This window comes from Canis lupus, chromosome 33 (genome assembly GCF_048164855.1).
Source record: "Canis lupus baileyi chromosome 33, mCanLup2.hap1, whole genome shotgun sequence".
In the NCBI taxonomy this organism is placed as follows: Eukaryota; Metazoa; Chordata; class Mammalia; order Carnivora; family Canidae; genus Canis; species Canis lupus.
In genome coordinates this window covers 757979-782664 of record NC_132870.1, presented here as the reverse complement: position 1 = coordinate 782664, position 24686 = coordinate 757979, and the positions used below count along the sequence as shown (strand labels likewise).

Genomic DNA, 24686 nt, shown 5'->3' with positions numbered 1-24686 from the left:
GATGAAAGAAGTTGAAGATGATACAGATAAACAGAAAGATATTCTGTGCTAATGAACTGGAAGAATAATGTTAAAATGTCCATACCAACCAAAGCAAACTACAGATTTGGTACAATCCCTATCAAAATGCTAATAGTATTTTTCATGAACTAAAAGCAAATAATTCTAAAATTTGTATGGAAAAACAAAATACCCCAAACAGCAAAAGCAATCTTGAGAAAGAACAAAGCTGGGGGTATCACGCTCCTTTATTTCAAACTATATTACAAATCTATCATGTTAAAAACAGTATGGTATTGGCATAAAAAAGATACATTACCTATTGAACAGACTAGAGAGCCCAGAAATAAACTCACATTTATATGGTGAATTAATCTATGATAAAGAACACAAGAATATAGAAGAGAAAGTCTCTTCAATAAATGCTGCTGGGAAAACTGGAGAGCTACACCCACACACAAAAATAAACTCAAAATGTATTAAAGACCTAAATATGAGACCTGAAACCATAAAACTGCTTAAAGAAAACAGAGGTGGTAAACTTCTGGACATTGGCCCCAGAAATATTTTCCTGGATCTGTGCCTTCAGACAAGGGAAATAAAAGTAAAAATAAATAACTGAGATTACAACCAATGAAAAGGAGGGACACCTGGGTGGCTCAGTGGTTGAGTGTCTGCCTTTGGCTCAGGGTGTGATCCTGGAGTCCTGGGACTGAGTCCCACCTTGGGCTCCCTGCATGGAGCCTGCTTCTCTCTCTGCCTATGTCTCCGCCTCTCTCTCTGTGTCTCTTATGAATAAATAAAATATTTATGACACACAAAAAAGTTGCTTACAAATAAAATCTTAAAAAAAAAAAAACGGCTTTTGGATAGCAAAGGACTATCAACAAAACAAAGGCAACCTACAGAAGGGGAGAGACTATTTGCAAATTATATATCCAATGATACCCCAAAAATATAAAGAATTTGTATAACTAACGAAAAAAATAAACAATCCGATTGAAAATGGAGCAGAGGATCTGAATACACATTTTTTTACAAATAGGATATACTGATGGCCAACAGACACATGAAGAGATGCTCAACATCACTAATCATTAGGGAAATGCAAATCAAAACCATAATGAGATAGCACCTCACACCAGTCAGAATGCCTAGTCTAGTACCAAAGAGACATTTAAGAAGTAAGTTCTGGTGAGAATGTAGAAAAAAGGGAACACTTGTGCATTGCCGGTGGAAATGTAAATTGGTACAGTCAATATGGAAAACAGTATGGAGGTTCTTAAAGAAATTTTAAAAAGAAATACTATATAATCCAGTAATTCTACTACTGGGTATTTAGCCAAAGAAAACCAAAACACTAACTCGAAAAGATATATGCACCCCAAGTTCACTGAAGCATTATTTGCAATAGTCACAATATGAAAGCAACCCAAGAGTCCACTGATAGATGAATGGACAAATAGGTTGTGGTACATATGTACAAGAGAATATTACTCAGCCATAAAGAGAATGAAACCTTGCCATCTGTGATGACACAGATAAACTAGAGGGTATTATGTAATTATGTCAGACAAGGAAAAACAAATACCATATTATTTCATTTATATGTGCTATCTAAAAAACAAGACAAATGAACAAACAAAACACACAGACCCATAAATACAGAGAACTGGTGGTTGCCAGAGCAGTAGGGAGATGGGTAAAATGGATGAAGGGGATTAAGAGGTACCAGCTTGTACAGTGAGCTGGTAACTACACTTATTGGGGTAAGCACTTCATAATAGAATTCTTAAATCACTGTTGTATACCTGAAACTAATATACTTCAATTAAAAAGTTTTAAAATAAATATAAATAAGCCAGATTTTGGGGGGGGGGATGTGTAGACTACTTTTTTTTTTTAAAAAAAGCACATTGAACCCATTAACACCTAGTTTAGATTTTACGTAGTTTTTCTCTTATCTTTCAAGGTGGACTTATCGTTTTGAAACACTGCAAAATGTAATAAACAAGTGCCTGTTAACAAAGCTCATGCCTAAATCAGTCACTATTCAACCACCACAATACCTTGGGAAAAAGGATACCATATTGTATAATCTCATTTTTTCCTTGCTTACTTAGCATATACATTCACTCACTACTGTCTACTTTCCTGGGTTAATATGAGATTGAATTTAGGGACTATTATGTAAAACACTTGGTAAACACTCATGTTTACAGAAACATAGTCTTTATTTATCAAAGGAAGATGAAGAGATGAGGGGTGATACTATTTGAAGTCAAAGTCTGATCTTTCAAAGATAAGTAAAACTTTAAAATTGTAATTCAGGAATTAAATTCAAGTTAATCACTAACAGTACTAGATATTTTAGTATCTAACAATTCTAATTAAATTACATCCAATAATCTTAAAGTCTTTTATTGAATTCAATCAGGAATATACAGTGCCTTTTTGCAACCATAAATTAATATAGAAATAAATGAAAAATGAATTCTGTGACATATCTGGACCAACTCTGAATTTGCAAAGTAAATAAATACTCAGTTCTCATTTTATCAAGTGACTCTGACCAACAAGTGAAAAATACATCATTCCTGTTGGTTTCCTGTGGGATCCCTTGAGTATGTATTTTTTAAAATTTTTATTTATTTATGATAGTCACACAGGGGGGAGAGAGAGAGAGAGGCAGAGACACAGGCAGAGGGAGAAGCAGGCTCCATGCACCGGGAGCCCGACGTGGGATTCGATCCCGGGTCTCCAGGATCGCGCCCTGGGCCAAAGGCAGGCGCTAAACCGCTGCGCCACCCAGCACCCAGGGATCCCCCTTGAGTATATTTTAAGTAAATAAAGAATGTGTTAGACTACAGAGCAACAAAGAGATATACAGTGGAAGCACTGATTAAAATGATGGATGTCCCCAACGGTGGAAAAAGCATTTTGCCAGAAGATGCAGAGGGATGGATTTTGGGACCTGGGACCGGAACTGGACCTGGAGCTGTTAATGAGAACACACAGTAATTGACACATGTCATTTTTGTATCTGAATTTCATCCACCTACACCATTTATCCTTAATGTGTAGACATTCAAGTTGAGTTGCAAACTTACCTAAATACTAACTAGAAACAATGTTGAAATAAATATAGTTCATGAGATTTCAGGCTATATTTTCATATATATCATCAGAGTGTGCTGACATAGGTTTTATCTAGGATTCCACAGCCTTTTTAATATCTATGTAGACAAGATACTTTTGCTGTTGTACCAATTCTCTAGAATTCCTTACAATTTTTTGTTTCAATTTCTGTATACACATGCAAGGTAAATTTTAATTCTGTGCCTATTTCAAGTCTACATTTCATATGTATTTGCTAATAGCTACCAATATGAGATTAAATATAGCTGCATTTTTAAACACTAATTTAAAAAAAGTTATTTCAATTTTTTCCCTCCACACATGAAACACTGGTCTGGAGGAAACAGATTCCCTTTCATCTGAACTAGTGAAGAGAAACAGTGGAATCCATCCATGTGAGGATGATCTGTTTCACACGGCCCTTAACTGAATTATGGCTGTGTTTTGGTTTAGACTGTAAAAGGGAGAACTGGGAAGTATCCAAATGGGATCACCACTCAGATTTCAACAGAAACAGCCAATAAATTTTATAAGTCTTTAACTCTGTATTATCAATTCACTTGCCATAATTATAAACATGCAGTTCTATGAATATAGATGGGGTGCACTCATACATTAGTTTGTTACTATAGAGCAGTGGCTCTCAAGGGAGTAGTACTTCCTCATAACAGGCAGTCATAATTTGTCAATCACAACAGTGCAGTAGAAGTAAAAGGCTAAATATCTTGCAATGCTCTGGACAGTGTTTGTACAATGAAAACCTAACCCATTTCCACACAAATTTCAAATGCAGTGGAAGACATACATACAAGTTAATAACCTGTATATAATGCATAAGGCCAGAACCTAGACCTCAATTGTACATAGAAACATTATTTTTGGATTGTTTTAATAAACATCAATTTCTATCTATCTTCTATTTCTTTTGTCTTTCGTTTTCTTATATTTGCACAGAATAGCTTCTAGTCTTTTTTTAAATCCAATTTGTATAAGTAAATACAATTATCTGTTCACTATCTTTTACTATAATAGAGACACATATTGAAATCTATATGTTTGTTATAAGTTATAATTAGGACATTATAATTGATATTCTTATGGGTGCAGGTAGGTCTTATCTATGAATGATATTCCAGGACACTATAAAGTCTTTATAAATATTTGTTATAAAAAGGGGAGAACTGGGTTGATGGGGTTGAGAACCACTGCTCTAAACAGAACAGAGTCGAAAATAAAGATATAAAGTCAAGTTGCTCCCACCATATACAAACTAATAAACATTTGCATATGACACTATATTGTTACTATGATGCCTTAAACTCCTGAAACTTTGCTCCTGTTATTGAGGAAAAATAAATTTGTTACTTTTTCTATACAGGAGATCAGACATTTATCAACTACAGAAATGAAATATTTCTTACCAGGATTGCCGATACCTTCTCGACTTTTGTCTTCTAAAATATAAACAGATTTTGAATTAATTACATTGTACATCTATCCAGAAGAGAAAAATCTGATTAAACGATTAAGTAAACTTGGCAATCTCTGAAAATGGGCCTGCAGAAAAGAGTATTAGGTTTAGATTTATGTGTGGCGTTGGGGAAGGGTTTAAATTTTACTCACTTGTGCTTTGATTTTTTTTTTTTTACTATCTATGTGTATGTTTTTCCATTCAAAGAGAGATTAAAATTTTATTTACAAAAAAGTACTTTTTCTGCACACTGAACAAGTACATTAATAGCTATCATTTACTGAGGGCTTTCTATGTGTCGTGCTTCATGCAATTGATTTATGTACATTGTCATTTTTTTAAAAGATTTTATTCATTTATTCATGAGAGAAAGGGGGGGGGGGCAGACAGAGATACAGCCAGAGGGAGAAGCAGGCTCCATGCAAGGAGCCCAATGTGGGACTCGATCTGGGGACTCCAGGATCACCCCCTGGGCCAAGACAGGCGCCAAACCGCTAAGCCACCCAAGGGATCCCCCACTGTCAGGATTTTTACAGTCTCAGTAGGTAGGCATAGTTACCAGTATTATATAGATGTTCTTCAAAACTTGATTAAATCACAAAGGTAACCAGATAGCAATGTTTGATTTTAAAGCTTCTGCTCTCAATTACTATGACATATGACCTCATTTACAACGCTATACTAGCACTGAAATATTACGATATTGCCATATTTTGATAAGTTTGAAGCCAAATGCCAATTCTAGGAGCCCAGGATAGAGGTGTATTTTCTATAACTAAATTTGGTTGGAAGACAAGTGTCACGTGACAGAAAGTGAGCAAAATTTGAAAAGCATGAATCCTAGTTTTCTCCTTCTAGCCCTTTACAAGTTTCTTAAACTTCCTACAGTCCATATCTTCATCTCTGAAATGGCAATAACAATATTTATCTGAAATAGATTAAACGAGATCCTGTGTCAATGTTTTCTTTTTAAAACAATGCACTACATACAGCTTTCCAGGAGAGGGCATAATACAAAACATTCCCAGGGAAACCTAGGGGCCTATTTGTTGGAGGACTTGGTGAGTGCAGTGAGGAACACAGAATGACTGGTCTCATGCTGTAGGGTTCTCTCTCTCTCTTTTTTTTTTAAAGATTTATTTATTTTTGATAGACATAGAGAGGCAGAGATACAGGAGGAGGGAGAAGCAGGCTCCATGCCGGGAGCCCAATGCAGGACTCGATCCTGGGACTCCAGGATCGCACCCTGGGCCAAAGGCAGGCACCAAACCGCTAAGCCACCCAGGGATCCCCCTCATGCTATAGGATTCTCATACACACCTCTTTGATGATGCTGTTCCAATTACTACAGATTCCCTCACAGTGGCCACCTTACCTTTGGAAACTTCTTGTCCTATTCTGGAATAGATATGTGTAGCGGGAAGCCAACTGTTCCAGTTGCAGGTCAACTATTTTTTTTTTTTTTCTCTGCTTAGCCCAGAGAGCCACAAGAGCAGCCTACTGCTACTGGTTTCTCAACATTTTCTCACTCTGGCTGGCAGACTGGGATATCAGAAGCTGTACAGCCCAGGTGTTTTTCTTAGTCCTCTTAAGACTGAGCTAACAATGATGATGGTAAAGGACCCAGGAACCCATGATATCTCCACCCCTAATAAAGAATTTATTACCAGGTTTTTCATCCAGTTGTACCACTTTTATTCCTAAATGAGAAAGAATTTCAGATAATAACAAAGACAACTACCATTTACTTCTATTTTAAACTACCATTCATTTTGCCAGACTTTATCTCATTAGAACTTTAATTAGTCCGGCAAGACAGAAGTTTTCTTCATGTTACAGATTTGGAAGAAGCAAAAAAAAAAAAAAAGGAAAGAAAGAAAAAAAAAAAAACTTATGTAATGTTACCCAGAGGAAAATGGCAGAGAAGAGACTTCATGAAACAGACAGAGAGACAGACAGGATCTGTCTACACAACCTGTGTTCATTCCCTATCCAAGCTCAGCAGCTGCCTTTCAGATAACCACTGTGCCTTGCAGGAGCCAGTAAGAATACTATGCAAACTCAGGTCGCTGAACTGAAAAGTTGTAGCCACACAAAATGGCTTATAAGTGTTGTCAGAGGGTCACTTCAAAGTTGTGAGCAAACAAACACGTGGGCCAATATGGCAAATTCGGATGAATATAAGAGTTGCTGGTTAGTCTCTCTGGGCCTGTATCTGTGATTTAGGTGATTAACTATGAATATGCAGTTTCTGTATACAGGACACAGTTTCCATAGATAGCAATGTTAGGCAAAGCTCAGCACTGTGTTGTTCATTCCATAATAATAAGACAGACCAAAAATTATTTTCAAAATACTACATGAACTCAGGAGAAAGGACTTAAGCATTAAATAGGGGCTTGCACCCTGAGATTTTACATTTTTGTAGTCCTTATAAGATAACCCCAAGAGGTAAACATGACAAATATTAGCTGTATTTGAAAGACAACAATCCTGAGGCAGAGAAATGTTATTACTGTCCATAGCTCTCTTGTAAATTATGTCCACTTTAAAAAAATTTTATTTAAAGATTATATTTATTTGAGGAAGAAAGCACAAGCAGGGGGAGGGGCAGAGGGAAAAGGAGAAGCAGGCTCCCAGATGAGCAGGAAACCAAGTGAGCCAGGGCTCAATCCTGGAACTCCAGGATCATGACCTGAGCCGAAGGCAGATGCTTAACTGACTGAACCACCCAAGCACCCCAACTTTTTAAAAAATTTACTTCTCTGTCCCAGGAAAAAAAAAATAAGTTTAGGGACTTTTTAATGGTTTTCCTCCTCTAAGTATAAGTTCTGAGACCCTTCTGCGGAACTTGACAGAAATCACTGTTCAGTTTCTCTGGCCACAGAAGCTCAAGGCCCCTCAATGGCCTTGTCCTCAGCAACAGCCTCACACTGTTTAAATATCTATTTAACATTTTCATGATTATATCTTATAGGTAGGTTAAATCTGCCATGGTAAATAAAACTGGAAAAACACTTGAGGGACCCCAAGTCTCAAGGAATGGGTACTAAGAAATGTGGGTCCGTTATTCACTGATGTGATCTTAGTCCCCCTGCATTATCTAATGGTGGCAATTATAACTATACCCCCCAAATTGGCAGCTTCCTCTCTCATATGCCAACCACTTCTTACCAGGTAGTGAAAAAGTTTCTGGAATTTTCATTCCTAAATGAGAAAGAAGTTTTCAGTGACTTAACAGCTTGCTCCAGTCAGTACACATTTTCCCAATTCTTATCTGATGAGCTTAAGTGATACATGTGCCAAAGCCCCACTGCCCTGTACTTTCTGGCGTTTTATTTAAAACTTTTGGCTATGAGAACCCTCACTGTGCAAATCCACTTCAAAGAGAGAGGACCTTTCTACCATGGCACTGCACTGAGTTTGTCCATATGCCAGAAGACTGTATTTTGCTACCTGGAAATTCTAGATGTTGAGTTGTCAGCCAAAGCTAAAAGTCAGCTTTCACATGAAACTGAAGTTTCTACTGAATAACAGCTGTAGCTGTAGAACCTAGAATGTGTTGGCTTGCATGCCTCCAGGTCCCAGCAGCCTTGCCTTCAGCCATGTCCCCTACGCCAAGCTAATTTCCCTGCTCCAGGAACACACATATGATAGAAGACAGACACTTTTTTCCTCTCTACACTCTTCCCCAGCTAAATCTTTGTAGAATGGCTAACAGGCAGCTGTAAGGGAAATGTTAATGTATAGTCTCATGACAATATATTCTTTAATGCCTGGGGGAATTAATCTTACCTCATACTTGGGCCCAGAGAGTAAAAAAGAAAGCTGTCTTACCAGGTATTTGGGTGGGTTCATGGCTCATCATACCTCAAGACAGAAAGGAGTATTAGTTATTTTGCATTGTGAATGCTCTTTTGTCTACACCTCCCCCCCTCCAACCCTAAAAAAAGGAAGAAGAAAAGAGTAACAACAAAAACACTTTTCAACTGTTCTTCATTCTCTGACAAAGCCCACTCCTTAGCCTGCACTTTAAAAACTTCATGATCTGACCCATATCTCTCCAAACTTCTCTTTATAAGGCAGTCCTAACATAAACTTTTAAATGAACAGCCCTAAGTTTAAGACCCTGCTTGATTTAGTTCTATTGTCATTATAATTACTAGCTCTATGATTGGGCAGGCTTCTTAATCCTTTTGAGCTTCAATTACTTATTTAGGCAAAAGAAATACTTATAATCTAGGTTTGTACTAAGTGATAATCAAAGGAAATAAATCATAAAATTGCTTAGCACACTGCAGGGAACATACAAAGCATTCAATTAATGGAGTCCCTCTCCTCTTGCTTAACTTCTTCCTCAAACTCTCCATGTCCAGTAATATCCTTAGTCCTAGGAGTCAGCCCTTAAGTCTCCCCCTAACCTTGTAGCTAGTCTCAGAGGGTAAGGAAAAAGATCGCTTACCAGGTAAGACAGTGGACTCTTGGTTTTTCATTCCTTAAGACGAGAAGAGAAACTGTTTAGTTAAAAATGCATCAACTTGAAAATTAATTTAACCTTGTATTTATATTGCTATTTACAGTGGAAAACTAAAAGCTTTGAGAGATGGCAGGAACAGGGTAAAAGGGGAGAACATTTAACTCACTGGAGTCTGACCTATGCTAAAAACTATGGCTAGTTACCCAGGCTCTCTCCTAGATTAAGCAATACAGCTGTTCGTGATTTTTTTTTTTTTTAAGATTCAGTCCAAAGACTCTGACCTACAGTTGTCATATATATTGAAAATAAAATTTCTTGATTACATAATACATTATAATTACAGGTAATTTGGAAAAACACATGAAATATTAAAAATTACTCATAATTTTAGATCTCAGAGCTACTCATTCTCAATATTTTTGGCATATCTCCTTTCAATTTCTTTGCTATATATAGGTACATACACATTTGTAAGCATTTTTCCAGCTTTATTGAGATGTAATTGATAGTACTGTATAAGTTTAAGGTTTATAGTATGATTTGATTTACATGTATTGTGAAATGATCACCACAATTAACATCTAATATCTCATGCAGACATTTAAAGAAAGAAATTATGGCTTTTTTCCTTGTGATAAGGACTCTCAAGATCTACTCTCTTAACAACTTTCAAATGTACCATGCTGCTGTACTACTATACTCATCCTACTATATATTTCATCTCCAGTATTGATTTCTCTTATAACTAGAAGTTTGTATCTTTTCACATTTTTTTAAGATTTATTTGAGATAGACAGACAGAACAGATTTCCGACTAAGCACAGAACCCAACGTGGGACTCGATCTCACAACTCTGAGATCATGACCTGAGCTGAAATCAAGAGTCAGATAGTCAACCAACTGAGCCACCCAGGTGCCCCCTCTTGAAATTTCTACATAAATTGCTATTACAGTCCATATGTTTTATATCACATTTATATTTGCCACTATATTATTAGCACTTTCTCGATCTTTAAATATTTTTCAAAAACGTGATTTTTAGGGGCATCTGGCTCAGCAGAGTCGGCTTCTCTTTCTTCCCCTCCCCTGCTCACATGTGTCATGTGCTCTCTCATTGTCTCTAATGTAGTTAAGTAAATCTTTTAAAAAAAATATGATTTTTAAGTTGTTTAGTGTTTCATTATATGGATATTATTTAACAATATCCAACTGTTGGATACTAAGGTTATTTATAAATTTTGGCGACCACACACAGTAAACGTTTTGTACCACATATCTTTATTTCCTTAGTACAAATACCTCAAAGTGTTATGATAAGGTTAAAAGGTATGGGCATTTTTAAGGCTGGTAATATAAACTATCAAACTGTCCTTCAGAAAAGTTCCAATTTATAATCTTACCATTAATTTATGAGTGTCCCTATCCCAGCACCCTTGAGGTCATTTGAGTAATATCATTATAAAAAACGACAACAAAAACCTGGGAATGAGCTGTACTTCAAAATATACTAAATAATTAGATGGATACAGGTAATAGCATCTATTACTCAGACTGCTAGAAGCAGAAATACATAAACAAGATCATTTTAATTTAGAAAAAGATAACATCATTTTTTAATGCCTCTGCCTTCCTCTATCCACGTAACAGCTAACATAAAAGCAGAAAATATGCTCTTTAGTATATGTGCTGCCAAAGCAAGCACAGAAAATATGCTCTGTAGAACTAGTTCCTCATATCTTATCCCTAACTGCTCTGTGGGTCATCCTGAAGATAGAGTCAGGTAAATGAGAGAGCTGCTGTGCCTTCTTTATAAAGGAGGTCTAACTCAGGAGGGCTTCTTTATACCAAGCTAGTAAGTTAAAATGGGTTCTGCCCTCTTCCCACTTTTCCTTACCGTGCCATACTTACGTGTTTCCATCCCTAAGAGAGCTATATTGCAAAGGAAAACCCCCAGAGTTTACAAAAATGTCTTACCAGGGTCTTCAAGGTTCTGACTTTTCTCACCTAAGTTATAAGAAGAAACTTACCCATTTTAATGATAAAACAAAATAATTGAGAATTACTATAGTTACGGCAAACTATTTTCAGATATCATAGCCATAAAGAACCACCTAGTATGTCCAACAAATTAAAGCTACTAAATTTAAGTGTCAGCCAGAGTCCAAATGCACCGAATTGGGCTGCAACCTTCCTCTGGTCCTCTCTATTAAGAAAAATCATCACATATAGCCAGTCTTCTAGGGATCTCAATGAGCTAGAAAAAATACCTGTCTTGAAAAGTTAGCTGAAGTCCCTGTGAAATAACCAGTAAAACTTGTTGACTGCAGTGAGTCAATAAGAAATGTTGCTAAAAGCAAGTCCCCAGGAGCTTCACATGAAGCTGCACAAAATGCTTCACATAAGGACAGGAAGCATCTTCCAAACATCAGGTAAACTACATAGTTAGGGAAAATCCAGATGCTTTTCTCTCCTCGGTAAAGATAAACTTACTGTAGCTACATGGGCCAAACATACAATAAGGAACTTAAATGCAACAAAGTGATTTGAGTCAAATCACTGAAGTAGAAACTTAGCAGGGAAAGCATCTAATCACCCAAACACTTTAGTCAAATGACAGCAAACATCAGCATATTTAACAGATGAAAATGAGTAGCTTTTCTACTTTTATCTGGATGTGTGATGCCACACAGGCTAATCTCAACAATGAAAAACAGAGCTATACTAAGAGGCCCTCAGGTCTGTCAAGAGCAACTAGTCCTTCAGGTCCTACCAACTTTACTACTCCCTGGAATATTTATTTCCATATTATTCAGCTCTCCAGAGAGCCAACCCTCTCATTTGCAAAAAGGTAAGTTTCCCCTAGAATAAATTCTTTTTTCCACTTCTCTTACCTCTCAAGTTACTCCTTCACATCTGCAAAGTATTCTTTCTTCAGCTAAAAAGTTAATTTGCTAAATGGGAAAGAGCTACTAAATACTAAATATCCACTTAAGGATTATTTTTAAAAATCAGAACACACTTACCAGGGTTGTAGACATTGATGAGTTGATGATATTCTGAAATACAAACATGTTTTCATTACCTAGTACTATGCTCAGATGTACATAAATGTCAGGTTCAGTCTATTTTTATTTTATTTTTTTTCAGTCTATTTTTAAATGCCTATTAATAAAAGATTTGAGTTGGCTTCCAAAAATATAGTAATGAGAAATATAAAATTTCAATATCAAAAACAAATGGGTATGGATTTATTTTAATTACATGAAGAATTCAAGAAAAATTTGCCAGAAACACAGCTAGAAACAGACTTTTATTCTCAAACTTTTTAACAAGGAAATCTTCAGAAGGATCCACCCAAGACATGCATTAGCCTAAAGCACTTTCTGGAAACTTTGGTTCAAATCTGGTGGGCTTATGGGATATGCTCCTCCTCCTAAAATTCCTGTTTATCTTCTGAAATCTTTCCCGTGGTCTGCTAAGGAAGATTATTTTTATTACTTCCTCCTACTTTTCACTGAAGAAGCTGAGACAGACCCCATTACTTCTGTCCCCTGTATCTCCCCCTTTCAGCCATATGTACTCTATTCCTTCCCTTTTTAGTCTCCCAAATGTTATTTCCTAAGATATCAAAATGTAAGAATATGAATCTGGCACTGTGAGTACGAATCATGCAGGGGGATTCAAAAGTCCTTAAGGCTAGGGCGAGAGTGGCATAGTCCTTGCATGCCCAAGGCAATTGCAGTGTTTGAGGGTATAGCCATAGGCATGGCTGGGGGTGGAAAGCAAGCAGCAGACATTCCTGGGCCCTCCACCTGACAAGGCGGCGGCGGCGGTGGTGGTGGTGGTGGTGGTAGTAGTAGTAGTAGCAGCAGCAGCAGCACAACTCAGCCTTGAGAAAATGATGGCTGCAGTATGACAATATGGTGGGGTGGCTCTGACTCATACCTGGGAGAATTTAATATTCCCATTACAGCAGTAATTAAAAGCATATCTTACCCACGTTCTCAACACAATCTTCATTTTTTAGTCCTGAAACATGAAGATAAAGCTTTATTAATGAGATACAATCTTCCCTAGTAAAGATTTCAAATTGGTCTTATGGCTACTGGTAATCTAATCTGTAGATCTACCTATCAGATCCATAATTCAGTGGGATTCAAAATGCAGAACAATTACATTTTTGTACTCACATTATAGCTAACAAACAGCATGATCTTTAATAAAACAAAATGTTTCTGGAATTCAGTTTCCTTATCTGTATCTTTTACTGGGAATTTGCTTCAAATAACCTCCAAATGGCCATCCAAAGCTAACACTTTAGGATTGTATTCTATGATTAGTCTGCAAAAATTAGGGAAAAATTTACCTGGCTGTTCAACTAATTTTCTCTTTGGATACTAAATGTCCTCAACAGAAAACCTATCCTTTTACTATGACAAATTTTTTTTTTTTTTTAAAGAGAGAGAGAGAGCGTGAGCCTGTGCATGCACAAGAGCAGAGAGAGGGAGAATCTTAAGCAGACTCCATGTTCAACATGGAGCCCGAATGGGGCTTGATCTCTCACACTATGATCATTACCTAAGCTTAAATCAAAAGTCAGATGCTTACCCAACTGAGCCACCAAGGTGCCCTTATGATAATTCCTATTCATTGAGAAAAAAATTTTCAATCAGATCTTCAAGATCCTTGGATATATAAAAAGAAAGATCCTTCACATTCATATAAAGAAACAAGTTGTTCTATCCCAGAACATTGATTGGTGGTCCCAGAACACTGATCTATATATGTAAGGAAATCCACAGTTTTTGTAATGCAAGAATATGGCATCTACCACTATATATTTATAAGGCCTTAGACTTTCTCACCAGTGATGGCCTAGAAAAAGTCATCAGTACTGCAGTAAATCCTCTGAGATGTGACAAACAGGAAATCTGCTAGCCTGCCCCACAGTGGTTAGGTCAAGAACTTCAGTGGAAGGATGTTTATTTAGACTTGGTGCCAGCATGAGCCATGGAGGGCTTCCTAGAATACCACAGGAAGGCCTTGGATGTCCTATGATCTCTTTTCCATGCCTGGCTAACTCACTGATCTAATCTAACCTATTCAGCTACCTGAGAATGAATCTCTCCATCTAAAATGGGGGAATCCCTAAGAGGTCCGTTAGAATCTGGATGGTGCCCTGAGGCTGATAACCTCAGATGCCAAAATAGAAATTAAACGAAAAACAACAGTACAGAGACTAATACAAAATATTGCTTTAGCAGGAGATGAATGAGTACAAGCCTCACTTCAGAGGGCTTAGTTGAGGGTGAGGTAAAGGTGAGGAAAGGTGTAGCTAAGAAAGCTATAGGTATAATATACCTTACAAGACTAAGGCAGTATTTGTTGATTGCTGGGTTTCTGCAAACAAGCAATTTCTCCCTTTGCAGGGCTGCTACTGCTAGCCTGTTACTGGGACTGAAACAGACTGTCTCACTAAAAGACTCTTCAACCCCCTATATTAACATGCAATGGTTCTCTCTGAACTTAAGTCCCTAGGTAGGATAAAACCCCAAAAGTTCCATTGTTGCATGGAAATTTTACTTGTAATTAAGAACCAAACCCAGCTGCTAAGGCCTTAACCACTTTCACAAACAGGTGCCTGTCCATTTATTAGACCTGCAGTTCCCAAATACTGGTAGAAATTCACAAAATACCAAGGGGTGTTTTAAAATTTTGGGACAAACACAGATGTACTTGGTATCTATCAGACACAGCATGAACTACTAGCTTGAAGTAGAACGCAGTTTCAAAGTTATACCATGTAATATTCTGTTTGATATCATGTATTTGCATAGTTGGGTTTTCAGTAATTGTGATAAAAAGCAAATATATGTGAAAATCAATGTGGGTCAGCAAATAAGTGTGGTATGTAATCTGATTCCAAGGTTTGAGAAGCTGAACAGTGTCCAATAGGCACATACATTCCATTAGCAAATTACTGAGGTTAAGAATGGAATATTTAAAAAAATATTTTTAAAAAGCCTTATTTACTATTTTATCCAAACTACTGGCTCAATAGGGGCCTTACCTACAAGACTTGCACCTGAAAAGACAGCACAGTTTTCTATTAAATCAGCCTGCCTGCAGGTTGGGCAACTCCAATAGAATGCTGCATCCATCCATTGTAATAATAATTTGTTTACTGCCTTGGCTGATCTTGTGAAGAGCAGAACTTCAAATGGTGATCCTGGCAAGGAGTGTACCACCTTGGGGCTGACTGACATCTACCAGTGCCAACACTAATGGTCTAGGCTGTAGAGACACTCAGAACTCTATTACCAAAGATAAAATCATATGTAGTCCTCTCTATGGAAACAAACACAGCTAACACAACTCATGAAGTCAATACTTATGCTACAAACATACATGTTCATATGCAGTGAATATATCTAAAGAAAGGCATCTGGGGGAGCCTGGGTGGCCTGGTTGATCTAGAGTTTGCCTTTGGCTCAGGGACTCGTGGATCAAGCCCTGCATTAGGCTCCTCACTCAGCAGGAAGTCTGCTTCTCCCTCTGACCCTTACGCCACTTGTGCTTGCTCTCTCAAATAAATAAATAAAATCTTTAAAAAAAAGAGAGAGAGAAAGAGAAAAAGAAACACATCTAGAGACTGACAAAGCAAATCAAGCACGTGTAGCCATTGTCTTTACTACAGCTTCTGGCTCTGTAAGCAAATCTACCACAGTAAGGAAATCATTTATAAAGGATTAGGACTTCCAATAAAAAATTCCATCAGCCCCCCCGTAACAATCTCTCCAGAACTGACTGGCTGTCTCAGCTATTTATAAGTTGCATACAACCATGCTAACCTCTATCTTGGCTGAGTTCCTAAGTACCAAGGAATTAGGTGTTGAAGAATGAGGTGAATTGGAGGAATGGTATGCTCTCCACCTTTTTGTGTAGGTTTGCTTGTTCTGACCTTAGTGGATGGACATTTATATAATATCTGCTTTTACTTCAGTAGATAAATATATATTTCATATGATTTCAGTAAAACGACAAATGGTTCATATTGATTAGATCAAAAACACCAGTATATGAAACTGGAAGCTAACTTTGCTTCCAGTGGTTCTGTAGCTAATCTCCTTGCCAGAGAGGTCACTATGAACTAATCATTATGGAAAAAGGACAGCCAATCTGGATCATCCCAAGAGGAAGTGACAGCACATAATGGGTTGGTATTATGGTAGGCAGCTTCTGACATCGTTCCCAATGACCCTGCTTCCTGGTATTCACATCCTTAGATAATCCTCTCCTTCTGAGTGTGTAGTGAACTAGTGACTTACTTCTAGCAAAGAGAATATAGCATTGGTGATATTACTTCTGTGATTAGGTTGCGAAAGGCTATGATTTACTGGTTTTCTTTCTTGCTCGTTCTCTTGCTTACTCTGATGAAGCAAGCTGCCATGTTTTGAGATACTCTATGAAGAGCCCTATGTGGCTAGAAACAAGAGAAGTCTCTGGTCAACAGCTCATGAAGAACTGAGGTCTTAGTTAACAACCTATAAGGAACTGGAACTGGATCTTGCCAATAAGTACTGGGAAGCAGATCTTTCCCAGTCAAGTCTTATGATGACTGCAGCCTTGTGAGACAGTAAGAGCCAAAAGACTTAGATATACTACACCCAAATTCCTGACCCAAGGTAACTGTGAAATAATAAACATTGTTTTAAGCCACTAAATTCTGGAGTAATTTGTTATGCAGTGATGGATAACTAATATAGATGTGAGGGTCAGTTTTATTTATGTGTCAGATGTCTAGGATACAGTCTTCTATTATCCAGTAAAACACTAATCTAATTGTTGCCTTGAAAGTATTTTGTAGATGTGATTAAAGTCTATGATAAGTTAACTTTAAGTAAAAAAGACAGCCATGATAATCTGGTGGGCCTGATTAAATCAGCTGAAAGACCTTAAGAGACTGAGGCTTCCCAGAAGAAATTCTGCCTATAGACAGCAGCTTTAGCTCATGTCCAAGAGTCCTTGCCTGCCCTTCCTGAAAGCCTGACCTACAGATTTCAGACTTGCCTTGCTAGCCTGAGTCACATAAGCCAATTCCTTGTAGTTACTGGCTTCATATATGTTTCTTATATATTTCCTACTGATTCTGTTTCTCTGGTTGAATCCTGACTGATACAATAGGGATGAACAAGTCTGGTGGATGAAAGTCTAGAGGAAGTTAGTGGTAAAGAGTACTCTCTTTTGCTATAAATACAGATAAACAGTCTGAACAGCCTTCCAATTGCTCTAGGTGTTAACTCATACTGTGAATTTCTCATGGTGATGAATATGTCACTTCCTATCTGTTCTAACTATGTGAGATCTTATTGACGTCCCAGTTCCAGACAATCTCAGACAACAGCACAGAAATTTCACTCCTCCCAAGGAAGCCTAAAAAAGAGCGTCCTTTAGAACCAGTAAGATACTTATGTTTAATGAGCCCTCAAGGGCTAGGTGTAGATTTATAAAAACTAAATCTTTGATAGCTCTGTAGGTTTATCTTCCTTTATCCTTTTGATGCCTTAATAGAGAACTGGGCTCAACATGTCTGACTAAGATTAACAAAGTAATACCAGCCACTGGAGTCCAGGTGCTCCTCCTTTCTAACAGGGTCACTTTTCTAGCCAAAGAGTCTTGATATTCCCTTCCCCCATGACTCTAATATGTAGAACATATTACATATATACAGCCTTGCCCCTCTCTATAGGAACACTGGCTAAAATGCCAGATGATCTATGCCCACCCTGTTCAAAATAGAGTTCAGAGTATGATGTATACTCTACTATTTCTCCAAATGTTCTTCCAATAAAACCTTAATCTGCACTCTAAGAGACAGGGCATCCCAAAGCTATGGTTTTCCACCAGGTATTACAATTCATCTATAGTCTTCCCAATCCAGGTAGTTTTCCAAATGGGGTCATTTTTTAAAAATAACATACATAGCCTGACTACACCACTGACATTCCACATTTAACCAAGTTTTCTAGAAAAACTGTATAGAAGAACATTAACTGGTAGTAATTTTCCTATGAGGAAGGAGAAAGGGTGTTGTTGTCATGGACTCACAGTTCACTGACATAATCTTGGATTAATACCAAAATCAGTATTTTTCACCACCAGGAAACTGTATTATCTAATGGGACATTGATGTTTTCTCCAATTCCTAAACAACTGATCTATTTTTTTTTTAGATAAAAATTTATTGTGGGCCTTAAAAAAATTAGTTATCTTGGGCAAGTTTAAAACAACACAGGCCTGTGTTAGTGCTAAATTTAGTATAATTTTTTTATCCCATTTAGACATGACTATTTTTTCATCCAGAGTTATATTCAGTCACAATGTAACAAGGTTCTGATTATATCCTCCTAGCTTGAGTTTTTAAAACCCCTGCCTATTATCCTTCATAGTGTTGAAAACACTAGCTTTGTTTTTGCCCCTGAGATCCCAAGAGTTGTCTCTAGATGGCAACAGAGAACATTGGTTAGATTCCAGTTTGGCACTAAATCAACACAATTGCAGTGGACTTTGTCAGAGCTACCCAAAAGAACAGTGCATGTGAGCCTCCACAAAGGTCTCCCCTTGTGGTTTGAACATTAACTTGCTGTATAGCCTTTGCCTGCCCTTGTGGGCAGGCCCCACAGTGGTGTGCATCTTCCTCTCCTGCCTTCCTCACATGAATTCATACTGCACTTCCTCATGCTGATCTGTGCCCTGGCTCATTCTGAATCAACCCAATGGCTCCACCCCATTTGTTCATAATTCCACTCACAACAACTCTGTGGGTTTCAGTATCACCTTTTGTCCATCACCCAGTGACTGATTTCAAGCCAATAGCGACTGCAGCCAGGGTTTTTGCATAACCAATGCCTCCACAAATGGCATTTAGCTGAATGCACTGGGAGCACCAAAGTGGGATCATTTTGTCAGCCCATCTTCAACTTGGTTTCTGACTGTGATGTCCTAGTTTAGTTGAACAGGTTCTGTGGTGGGTGGTGGGGTCCTGATTTGTAGTGTTCACTGATTTCCATGGTTAAGCTCTCAACCATGGCCAATTTCAAGCTACTGCAATATATGAGAAACTGGGAAGAGATGCATGTCCATAATCAGCTCCCACAGCTGTATAAGCCAACTCTAACCGGCTTGGATTTTGGTCAGGTCCACTATATGGTTGGTGAGGAGAATGGGCACTTTTCCTCTCAATACAAATTTATTCACTCCAGTCCTCATCTGCCCTCTCAAGGTGAACAGTTTCATTTACTTGCAACTCAGGTCCAGAACTGCGGTAAGGCAAATGAGGTGCCTACGAGGGCAAAATTTATAAAGGCACTCACTCTTAAAATCATGCAATTTTGCAGATGGTACAAGTGTAGGACTCTGAGAGTAAGGACCTTCCCTAAATTTTGTGCCTGAAGCGCTGCTGCCACAACACTTCTGCCACTAAATCATAAGTGGATCAGCCCCCCACCCAGGCATGGTGTCTCGCCAGCATTTCTCTATCTGTTCTTTTTAATCTCATAGTGCCTTGGTTATAATGAGTCAAGGTCTAAAAGTCTATCCCACTTCTGAGGTCATATTGCAATACCCACTCTGCTTCAACAGCAGCTCTGGTTTTGGGTTCAGTTAGACAGTCACATTCATAAGACCCAAAAAGGTTCTTCTCTCACCAGTTTACTCAGTTTTGCAGAGGAATGCAAGGCAAGGAACACAGCACACTATTTAGCAGAAGGGCAGCATCAGATATATCCCTTCAACACAAGTCCTCATAGCAATCCAGGGCTGTTCGTTAGCTCCCAAAATGATAGCTCAGGTACAAGGAAACTACCTTCAGTAGATTTATAGAGAGACAGTGCTAGAAGATCAACAAGAGGCCATTTTCATAGGAAGAAGGGGAAAGGGTTTTGGTATTCTTTCACTCATATACACCAAGCCACAATATCATATCATTTCAGAATGTTGGGGATAAAGAAAAATTCTAAAACCACCCAGAGGAAAATGTAAGGTCTAATTCAAAGTTTTAGTAATCAGAATGGCTTCACATTTTTCTTCAACAGCAGCATCAGAAATCAGAAGACGATGGAGGAATATCTCCAAAATTCCAAGGAAAATTATTTCTAAAACAAAAATACGAATCTATGTAAACTATTATTCAAGCCTACAAGTAGATCTTTCAGACATGCAAAGTCTTAAAAATTTCCCTCGATGTCTCTTTTCTCAAAAAAACTTTTAGAGAACCCATTATCCCTGCCAAACAAAGGAATAATTCAAGAAAGAGAAGAAAATTCAAGATATAGTGGATTCTTCACAGGGAAGAAACAAAAGAAAATTTCTACAGTTGTGAGGAGAGATTTTAGGATATTCAGCTGGCCTATAAAGTATATCATAGAGCAGTATGATGGGGGAATTCAGAAGGAGTCTATTCTGTTAACAAAAAAAAAAAAAAAAGAAAGAAAAAAGAAGAAGAAGAAGAAAAAGAGAGTATCTTATATGTCTAAATGTACTAAGAGTTGAAAACGGTGGCACAGTGGTTTGGCGCCTGCCTTTGGCCCAGGGCACGATCCTGGAGACCGGGGATCGAATCCCACATCGGGCTCCCGGTGCATGGAGCCTGCTTCTCCCTCTGCCTGTGTCTCTGCCTCTCTCTCTCTCTCTCTCTCTGTGACTATCATAAAAAAAAAAAAAAAAAAAAAAAAAAAAAAAAAAAAAAAAAAAAATAAATGTACTAAGAGGAGATTTATATTTCTCAGGATTTGGGGATGAATTATTGACGGGATATAAAAAAAACCTAAGGAAACAGAAAACTCATATAACTAATAATCCTGGCGTAAAAGAGATATTTAAAAAGGTACCAGTCTTGGGGTACCTGGGTGGCTCAGTCAGTTAAGCGTCTGCCTTTGGCTCAAGGTCATGATCCTAGGGTCCTGGGATGGAGCCCCACATCAGGCTCCCTCCTCAGTGGGAAGTCTGCTGCTCCCTCTCCCTCTGCCCCTTACCCCTGCTCATGCTCTCTCTAATAAATAAATAAAATCTTAAAAAATAAATAAATAAAAAGGTACCAGTCGTTATTACACTGGGAGATTGAGAAGGTGGAGATGCACAAATACTAAGGAAGAACATAGGGTGGTGGTTATCAGGTAGATTTGGTTTACTGACATGACAGCTATTTCTAACTCCCTTCTCCTTGTCTACACTAGAGAGGTTGGACAAGCTAATTACCCCCTTTTCAAGCTTTCTTCTTCAAGCTATAGATTATCAAGTTCTGATCAATGATATGTAATCAGAAATCTACTAGGAGTTTCTGGGAAAGCTTTTACTTTCCTGATCAAATAGATATAGTTGCCATGCTACTTCCCTTTTTCTTGAACATGGATTGATACCTGCAGCTCCAATAGTCACACTGCAAACATGAATCAATAAACCCAAAATGCTAAGACTGGTGGAACAGAGAGACAAAAGAGTCTGAGTTACTGATGATATAACTGATGACATCTAAAAATTTCAAATCAAGAAATAACATGCTGAAGCATGTTACTAAAAACTAGCTGAAAAACTAAAAATGAATGCCACTGAGGAGTGAAAATTGAGGATAGAGAGCAGTTGGGCAGGGAGTTGCTATTTTTCATTGTAAGCCTTATAAGTAAAGTTATGGGCCAGGTACTTCTTTGTTGTGGGGGCTGTTTCTGTGCCTTTTGTTTAGCAGTGTCCTTGGCCTCTACCCATTAGAGACTAGTCATGGCAACTAAGTACAACTGTGACAGTTATAAATTCTAGTTACTGCCAAATGACCTTGCAGGGCAAAATTGCCCAGTTGAGAACACTGCCTTATAGTATTTTCTTTCTTTAATGTTCCAAAATGCTATAAATGTATTATTCTGACAAAATTAAATTACAGGAAAAAAAACCCTAAATGATATGAAGGGAGCTAACATCATCAATGTTTTTTCTTTCAAACATCTGTCAGTTTCTTTCCTGACCTTTCCCTGGGCCTAAGGATTCCACTCCTTCCCTTCAGATAAGCAGAGACAGAACAGAGATACTTACCACCTAGAAATGCACACTCATAATGGCTGCAGGTCTTGTTTGTGCTTTGAAGGATAAAGTTATTGCTGGCCCCATCCTGTGACACATTAAAAATCTCATTCAGAGGTATTAAAATAATTCTTTCACTTTCTTTATCAAAAAAATTTTCAATGGCAACACCAAAGCACGTGTGGATGGTTAACAGAATGTGTTGGTCATCAGCAGCGTGAGGTTTGACTGAATATGCCAAGGTGAAATGGCCAAATCTGGCTTGATTTAGCCCTCCAAATGCAAATGAGGTATCCTGGCTTATACTATACACCGCATTTTTATAACTGTCCTCACAAGGTCGTCTCAGCAACTGAAGGGCTTTTGTCAGATAAAAATGAAAAGCTTTGAACTGGAAGTCATAGATATAATCTTTTCGAGATAGGCCTGCCGTCTTCACAGCTTCACTGAACATATGGTAAAAAGGAGTCTGTCTTTGAGCTTCAGAAACATATGCCATCAGTGCTATTCCATGGTTATCTTTAAAACTCATAGGGAGAAAGATGTGAGTCTTCTGGGCTTTCCATTTGGCTTCTGCATTTTCCCACACGTTCTTCAAGAGTTGATGGCTTGCTTTCTCCTCCTTCAGCAGTTGGGGAACATATTTGACTTCCATCCTGTCAGTGCATTTCAGGTATTCATCATCAAATGCATTATCTGCCATGTTTAACATTTCAGCCTTCATCTTGAAAAGAAAAGGAAAAGGAAATTATTAATACTCTTGAAATAAGATATTTGGTATATATCATTTTCTCTCCCTTACTGTCCCCACCCTCTCATGCCCTGCCTAGAAACTCTTCCTTGCTTAGAACCAACTTTGGACATGATTTTTATGTAGGAAGTATATTCCACTGTTACTGATAACTTTTCTCAGCTGTGACCTTTTTGTATGGAATAGCAAATGTTAGCAGTGAGAAGTATGGGAATGATTATGACTGTAACTCATTCATGTGAACTTTATGGTGCAGAGGAAAGGAGCATGAAATTGAAGAAATGGGTGGCAGTCCTGGAACTCTGAACAATATTCTTATCTAATTTTTTCAACCCCTTAAGACTGCTCAATGAATCTGAAATATCCTGTGAAATATTGTACATGATAAATACGTAATGGTAAGTATTATTTCTTTTTCTTTGAGGATCCCCCCACCCTTGTCCATGTGGTTTGGGTACTGATTCTGCACCATCCACTGCAATGAAAAGCAATGACACAGGGCTTTTTTGAGTGGAGAGAGAGCAAGTGCAAGAGAGCATGTGAGCAGGGATGGAGGTGGGGAAAGGGGGGAATAGGGAGAGGGAGAAAAAGAATCTTAGGCAGGCTCCACACTTGGGAGAGGAGAGAGCCCCATGCAGGGCTCAATCTAACAACTCTGAGATCATGACCTGAGCTGAAATCAAGAATCAGATGCTGACTGAGCCACCCAGGTGCCCCAGTGATGCAGGTTTAAAAACAAGAGCTCTCCCAGGGGAGAGAAATAAGGCTTTCTTCCTCTACAACCATAAGCTCTGACAGTAATATTGGCTTGGGGCAGCCAACAGTTGTCCTTTTAGTTCCATGGAGAATCCTATCTGTAAACAAAGCCAACAAAGGAAGGTTTGCAGAGCTGAAAGGGAGAGAGACAAGAGACAAGGCGCTGATGACATTAGTTAAGGCCATGGGTCTAGCTGTACCTGAAGACTATATTCTACCTCAGTCATAAGAATCAATAAATTCCCTATTTGCTTGAACTAGTTTGAGTTTTGTTTCTGTTACATACAACGAGAAAGGCCTAATGTATCTTTAAATTATATATATATATATATATATATATATATATTATACATATACATATGGTTGTGTAATATATAATCAGCATTAGCTTGGAGCCAGACAGATCTGGGTTCGAATTCCATAACTAGATACTAATTAGATATGAGAAAGTTACTTTACATTTCTGAGCTTCAATTTTTTTCATCTAAAAATAAGGATACAGGAAATAATATCTTAATTGCAGGACTATTGTAAAGAACTAATGATAAAATGAATATATGCAAAGCCCTTACCCACACTGCCTACCACCTATTAAGCCTTCAACATGCTGTGGTTATCTTCATTATTCCACGATAGGAATGCATGTATTATACTGTAAGCTCCTCAAGAGCAAGATCTGTGTCACATTTACCTTTTGAATTCCAAACAAAATATTCAAGTGAAATAAATTAATGAAGGATAGTCAGAAGAAAGGCAGGCAGGGACAAGCCTCTCCCTCCACCCCAAAGAAAACTACCCTTAAAAGGATTTTACAGCACCCTGGAAGGAGCTGGCCACCCTTCCACACATAATAGATGACAAAAACCTGATTGGATGACAGGCACTGGGAGGATCAATCACATTAAAACAGCGGCTAACAAGCTCATATAAGCTTCCAGACTTAGAAACTCTGGTGACAACCCTCTTGGGTCTCTCCTCCTTTTTCAGGAGCTTTGTACTATCACTCAATAAACTTTGCTTTGCTG

General features: G+C 38.0%; 1 protein-coding gene across 22 annotated transcripts in view; it reads right to left on the bottom strand.

Annotated features, from left to right (window-relative positions):
• Window positions 1-2405: 2405 nt before the first annotated feature.
• The window catches only part of ART3 (ADP-ribosyltransferase 3 (inactive)), a 207748-nt gene continuing 185467 nt past the window's right edge, over window positions 2406-24686 (bottom strand). For 8 of the 22 annotated variants that reach the window (XM_072810518.1, XM_072810520.1, XM_072810515.1 and 5 more), the window contains exons 3-12: window positions 22167-22878; window positions 13083-13115; window positions 12110-12142; window positions 11061-11108; window positions 9072-9104; window positions 8447-8479; window positions 7784-7816; window positions 6277-6309; window positions 4560-4592; window positions 2406-2998 (exon numbers count right to left, since the gene is read on the bottom strand). In XM_072810518.1, the coding sequence (XP_072666619.1) occupies window positions 2865-2998; window positions 4560-4592; window positions 6277-6309; window positions 7784-7816; window positions 8447-8479; window positions 9072-9104; window positions 11061-11108; window positions 12110-12142; window positions 13083-13115; window positions 22167-22878 (1125 nt within the window). In that variant the 3' untranslated portion in view covers window positions 2406-2864. The remainder of the gene's footprint in view (window positions 2999-4559; window positions 4593-6276; window positions 6310-7783; window positions 7817-8446; window positions 8480-9071; window positions 9105-11060; window positions 11109-12109; window positions 12143-13082; window positions 13116-22166; window positions 22879-24686) is intronic. The other 14 variants (XM_072810516.1, XM_072810531.1, XM_072810529.1 and 11 more) reach the window with 8 other exon arrangements.